Raw genomic sequence first — 6573 nt, forward strand, 5'->3', positions numbered from 1 at the left:
ATGATTTGCTATTTGTTATACTATTCTAAATCACATATAAAGTTGAAAAGAATTTAAAACACTCTACCATGATTTTATTTCTCATTTTTCTTAAAATACTCGTATATGACACTCGCATCAATACGTAACATACCTGTATCCGACATTCACGGGACATAACCTGTTAACCTGTGGACAGCGGTTGATCTCGAAAAGTTAATGAACCTAACATAAGCAAATTTGTAAAACGACCACGGACACCGCTAGCAGCTGCCTCTCGTCACCGGAATCTCCACAACTAAACATCAGCATGAAATTTTTTTAACATAGAATTTACTTACACCATATGCAACCTTAATAATCAGAAGCATGATGTTCCCATTCCATTCATGATAAGAGTGGTAGCAAACAATTACAATTATTGTTTAAAAGACCAGCTAGGCCTAGGCTTGAGTTCTCATATGCGTAACAATAATCAAGTTTAAAGTGAGAATCTACCAGCTAAGCTCATTGTTAACAATCAAAAAAATGAATCTCTAATAGCTAGTAGCTACCGCTTAGTGTTGATTGCTTTTGACCTTCTATGGTATTCTGAAATTAAATATATTCGTCCCGGGATCTCACCGATCGCAATGATCGACGAGATGGGAATACTAAGTTAAAAGTAGAAGTGTGCATGGCTTATTTCAGTCGAAAATCCTCTCCCCTGTTGAGAATAGCAAGAATATGAAAGAACTAAATACGCAGAGCAATCCGGGAATGAAAAATACCGCCCTCCAGCTTTCTGGACTAGAAAGATCCGAATATTCAGCTTTAGCAGCTTCGAGAAGCTTTCCGGTCATATCGACCCCAATGATCCCTGCTAGAGTACCAGCTGTGTTAGAGACGCCCATTACAATTCCTGCGTATTTGGGTGCAATATCCATATGATTCACAGCAAACCCAGCCCTACCAAGTGCCAAGAAACCAAGAGCCACAGAAGAACAGAAAACGGCTCCACCAGATGTTCTGAAGATCGGAAGTGCTATCAGTGCAAGAGAAGAGACTATAAATCCTACAGTGTTCAAGAACTTCCTAGTTTTAGTCACAGACATTATTCTTTTGGTGATCAAGTGATCAGCAACAACCCCACCGATATTCGAGAATATGAACATGTTGAAATAGGGCATCATCTTTGCAAAACCCATTTCCTGAAGACTGAGTTCGAGGCCCAGCTCGAAGTATGTGGGAAGCCAGTTCATTAATACATAGAGAGCATAGTGGAATGTGAAATTATTCACCACTATTGCCCAAATTGGTCCACTGACTAAAATCCTCTTCCACGGGATTTTGGAAGTTCTCACGGTAGCCGCCGGTCCATTCTCCACTTTTATCTTCTGACTTACTTTGGTAGGTAACACAGATTCTCCAAAACTAGCAGCGGTAGCTTTCTGATGCTCTGATCGTGGGGGGTCAGTTGCATATTTAAACCAGAGGAAAGACCACATGACACCTAATGCCGCTTCTGCAAGAAATACAGATTGGGGACCTCTGAACTTCACCAGGCTCGGAAGGACAAGCATTCCCATAGCCGCACCTAGGTACATCCCGGAAGTAGTAAGTGAAACAGATCTTGACCTCTCATGTGGTGGAACCCACTGTGCTAGGACAGTGTGGATAGAAGGGAAGATGAAGCCTTGTGCCACACCTACAAGCAAGCGAGCAACGACCAAGACTGTAACTCTATTGGGATCTAGTGGAACCAAAAAACAAGTCGAAGACCATAATACGAATGAGAGAAGAAGAACCCTCCTTCCTCCTATCTTTTGAGCCAACCATCCTCCAGGCACCTGAGAACAAGCATAACCGTAATAGAATGTGGAAAGTATTGTGCCTTTGCTTGATTGGTTAATCCCAGCAGCATCAGCCGCAACCGTGTATGCTATGGAGAAGCCCACACGTTCAATGTAGCATACACATGTGCTGACAAAGGTTAAAATTACAATTAAATATCGCTTTGGGAATTTCATCCACTTCATGATTCACATCTACTCTTATATAGCAATCTTTATTCTGTTAACTGTCTTCAAACAAATTCACTATCTAGCAGCTTAGACTTCCGATCTGTATTAACAAGCATTTCATCACAAGACAGCAGTTTCGTCGTCACTGTCTCGTACCTTTAACACATCCGCAAAGCCTGGATGGAAAAATATCATACAAATGTTAAAAATGCAGGAAAAAGGTATCATCAAATTAGCTTGCTAAAGCCAAATGTTAAGTAGACATCAGTTAAGAAGGAATCCATGCTTAATTTGCCTTATTAGTGAAATTTTGAGTCAATCCCTCTAGTGATTGCATGATTCTATCAATATGATTCACTAACTTGACTTCTTCCGGATGGATAACACATGAAAACAGTCCAAGAGATCGGATAAAAAATATTGTTACGACCAAAAGGGAGTTTCCCCAGAACATCTCATCCAAAACATTGAACCCACAAATGGAAAAAGGGATGGAACTAGCATCCGAATTTAGACACAAAATTTAAGTGAACGCCCGTATTTGCAAAAGCCAATCATGAAAATATTGATTAACAGATTGTTGCAGCACATCAAATTTTGATGTGAGAGACTGTTAAATGTGAGCATGAAGTAAAATTTGGACTCTATCCTTAACTGCATCCAGATGATAACAACAAGGAATGCAATATGAGAAAATCTCAAACTAATAATAGCTAAGTGTTAAAAAAATGGATCAAAAGAAGTTTATAAGTAGAAACTCATTAACAGACGTTGCAAATAGTAAATTAAAAACAACCAGATCTGATACTATGCTAAGCGAATTCTCCTATAAAAGCATTATCAGAGGTAAAGATAAGATTTTTCACAAGCCAATGGACCAGCATTTGCAATTTCGTGACACCATGATATTTAACTTTTTTTTTTTTTGAAAGAACACCATGATATGTCACGATTGAAATGGAGTTGTCATTTTAATGAATATCTTTGTAAGGTGCATCAATTGAATAATTTTAGCCATTTTATATCAAATATCCACCAGATGAATGATCTGATCCTTAAGAACAATACACGTTCAAGATAAGTACTACAAGAAGAAAATATAATCCCGGATCTCATCATACTAAAGGGGATCAACGAGCTGAGTTTCAGTTGAAAATTACCCATGGGTCGACTTAAGAACACCCAAAAGATCTTTAACTAACAAACAATCAAACATTTTTTTAAGAAATGGAATTAATTGGGGAATATCAACAAACAGAAAGAAGACACAATGAACAAAGAGAAAGACACGGTGAAAAGGACCATATTGAGACGAAAAAAAGAGAGACCCAGACTGCAGAAACAAGCTAAAAGCATACCTTCAAAATTTGGGTGTCACTGGAATTTCATGGAAGAAGCAAAGCGCATTGGTGGAAAGAAAACCCCTAATTAGAGAGAGAGATGGGGAGTCAACGTGGTGAAAGGGCTTTGTCCTGCTGAAAACTTACTCATTTCTAAACTTCACGTGTTCGTTAGCTTCTCTCTCGCAGAATGCGATGCGATTCTCTGACAATTTGCATTTAAAGATTTCAAAAAATCAAATAAAATAATCGGTAACTTGTTTGATTTCGGATTCGAGTATCGAGGATATGAGAATGGGAACATCAAATGATTACTGATTAAGAGTTAATTTTAAGCACACATATTATTTTTATTTACTTTAATTTAATTTAAAAAATTAAAAAATATTTGATTATAATTACAAAAATATAATAAATTATCTTATTATCCAAATTTAAATGTTTAATTATTATTTTTAAATAATTATATTATTTTTGACACGCTATAAATTATAGCTTCTAGAAATTAAATGACAAATTTTTTTAAAAAATGATAATAAGAATGATTATAAGATAATATATATTAAGAATCTTTATTAAAAATATTTTTTAATAATATAAAATAATTATATTATTAAATTTAATCATCCAAACTTTTTATTGAATTATTTCAAAAATATAATAAAATATTGATATACAAAAGATATCATTCTTTAATGCTAGCTACGAGTGTGAATAAAAATAAAAGAATATTTTTTTCTTAAAATTTTATTTGTAACCTCCCAAACTCGGTCTGTACGCTAGACCAAAACCTAAGTGGTCACATATCCTATTCAAAGATTCTTTTTATATTTAAAAGCAACTTATAACAATTAGAGGTAACACGGAACAAAATATCGATAATACAGATATATCTAAAACGATAGCAAAATACATGTCACCAAATACAACTGAAAAACATAAAGAGAAATACGTTCGCACAAAATAAAAGTAGTTGATCTCCCCCGATGCTAAATCTGCTAACTTACAGTCTGTTGTTATCTGAAAAGGGTAAAATTTACATAACGAGCTAAAAAGCTCAATGTACTCCATACAATATATATAAAAAATAAAATACAGATAAAGTCTTTCAATAAAATCAGTTTATGCAACGTGTTTTTATTTTTAAACATGAACACTACCCCCATCCGTTCACATCATAAATGTGTAGGTTCCCCAGAACCATACACCCAATCGCACATGCCATTTAGACCCTGAGCACAAAGCCGAGGAGTCTGCAGATAATCTTCCTCCAATAATACCCCCAATGACAATATTAAACATGAATGTATTCGAGTGAAAACAATGATTAATCACTTATGTAAACACCCATTTTTTGATTGGGATTAAAATATATATTGTAGATACCCGTTTTTGTCCGGGCCAAAAATATTAAATTATTATTATTAATTAGTTTATTTATATTTTGTGTAGACCCACAAAATAAAGCCCAACATATTATAAATCCAAGCAGCCCATGAAGCAGATGGAGACCCGATCCAAACTCAGTAACCCAAATCTGACCCAACTTGAAACTTTAAATAGATTAGGGTTTCAACACATCATATGCCGCGCCACCGTCAGAGCCAATTTGCACAAATCATCCACAGTGACAGATCACCTACTTCAATCAAACAAAGTCAAGCAAATTAATTATACTACCTAAACCTGTCATTTTCATACCAACCGCAAAGAAAATCCAGATGCGACCATGGAGATTTGGTGAAGAGATCAATGATAAATTAAGGGCATTCGAACAGATTGGGGGGAGGAGGATTAGAATAACAAAAAAAAACAGATTGAAATAGAGCGATTGGGGAAAATCCTTGCAAACAATACACTGAAAACTCTATATTCAAGCAATAACAGACTCAAAAGGGGTATCAATTATTTTTTTTCCTATTTTTTTTTATCATTTTAATGCATTTTTTCCTTTGATTTGTTCACTTTAAATCCTTGCATGTTCGATTAGGTTAAGTAGAGTTTCTTTTCGGTTCTCTTCAAGTATAGTAATATATATATATATATATATTAAAAAAAACAACCAACATAGATATACATTTTTATTTTTTTTGAATCTAACCTAGTTGCCCTCAAATAACAGAAAATAATATAAAAAAAAGAATAAATAGAGAGGAGTCAAGAGGTTACCTGAGAAGAGGAAGGCCATCATCGGAGCATGGTGGCCAAGTTGGTTTTAGTTTTGCGGCGCTGTGTAGTAGAAAGAGGAAGAGAAGAGTTGAATGGTTTTTGCTTTTAGGCCAAGTTCACGTGTAAAATAAAAAAGCAGAGGAGTTATTATGTCTCATGGATATTTTTGGGTAAACCACCTTAGGTCCCCCAAGCCTTGTTATGTTCTTGCATTTTAGTCTTTATTTTTGTTGTTTCTTTAATTTAAATGTTCTATTTGCACTCTTTGAAATCTGATCTTTTTTTATCACCTCCCTATTTAATTTTAAATTGGTAATCATGATTTATTTTTATTGCCTATTGCTCCTTATATAAATTTTGCTGATAAACATTAATATTAACTATTAATTATTAACAATTATTTTTAAAATTAACATTTATGCGCTAATTTTTATTTTTCGTACACATGCCATATATTTTCTTTTGGTTCATTTTAGTCACTAGCTACTATGAAAAGGAAATTCATTTTGTGTTTGTAATCCCTGTACTTTTGTTCTAAATGCATTTTAGTTCTGCTTTGGGTTACTTTCATATTATTTTGAGCCTTTTATTTTATTTGCATTATATTTTTAACCTTTATGTTTGTTTACTTATTAGACCAAATTATCCCTATTTATTTTGATAGATTAATTTCACAATCTATTCAATTTATTAAAAATATACGCACTTGCCTTTTAAAACTTATTGTCCGTTTGTTTTAGTACCTGCACTGTTTGATTTTCCCATTTGTAATTCATATATTTATTCTCATTTTTATATTAATATAGTGTGCACGATACATCTATATATGTGTTAAGATTTCTTTAAATTGTTATATTTTATCTTGAATTACGTGTATGATATATATATATATATATTAACTTTTATTAAAATATGCATAATATATATATAAATGTTTTACGCATTATACCTATATTTTAACTTTTATTAAATCTCTTTGATAATATTTTTAGTATTGTTATCCGAACGTCTTTCAAGAACTGATTTATAGTACGGACGTGGAAAGTATCATTTGATTAAAGTGGTATAATTCGATACGATGT

At 33.6% G+C, this 6573-nt stretch overlaps 1 protein-coding gene across 1 annotated transcript; it reads right to left on the minus strand.

Moving 5' to 3' along the window:
- Positions 1 to 337: 337 nt before the first annotated feature.
- On the minus strand, positions 338 to 3559 carry LOC120129376 (probable anion transporter 5). Its single transcript, XM_039146895.1, has 2 exons — positions 3341 to 3559; positions 338 to 2158 (listed from the first exon to the last, which is right to left on the minus strand). The coding sequence occupies exon 2, from the start codon at positions 1995 to 1997 to the stop codon at positions 666 to 668; it is 1332 nt and encodes a 443-aa protein (XP_039002826.1). The 5' UTR covers positions 1998 to 2158; positions 3341 to 3559; the 3' UTR covers positions 338 to 665.
- Positions 3560 to 6573: the final 3014 nt, after the last annotated feature.

Source organism: Hibiscus syriacus, unplaced genomic scaffold, assembly GCF_006381635.1.
Source record: "Hibiscus syriacus cultivar Baekdansim isolate YM2019G1 unplaced genomic scaffold, ASM638163v2 tig00110485_pilon, whole genome shotgun sequence".
Lineage (NCBI taxonomy): Eukaryota > Viridiplantae > Streptophyta > Magnoliopsida > Malvales > Malvaceae > Hibiscus > Hibiscus syriacus.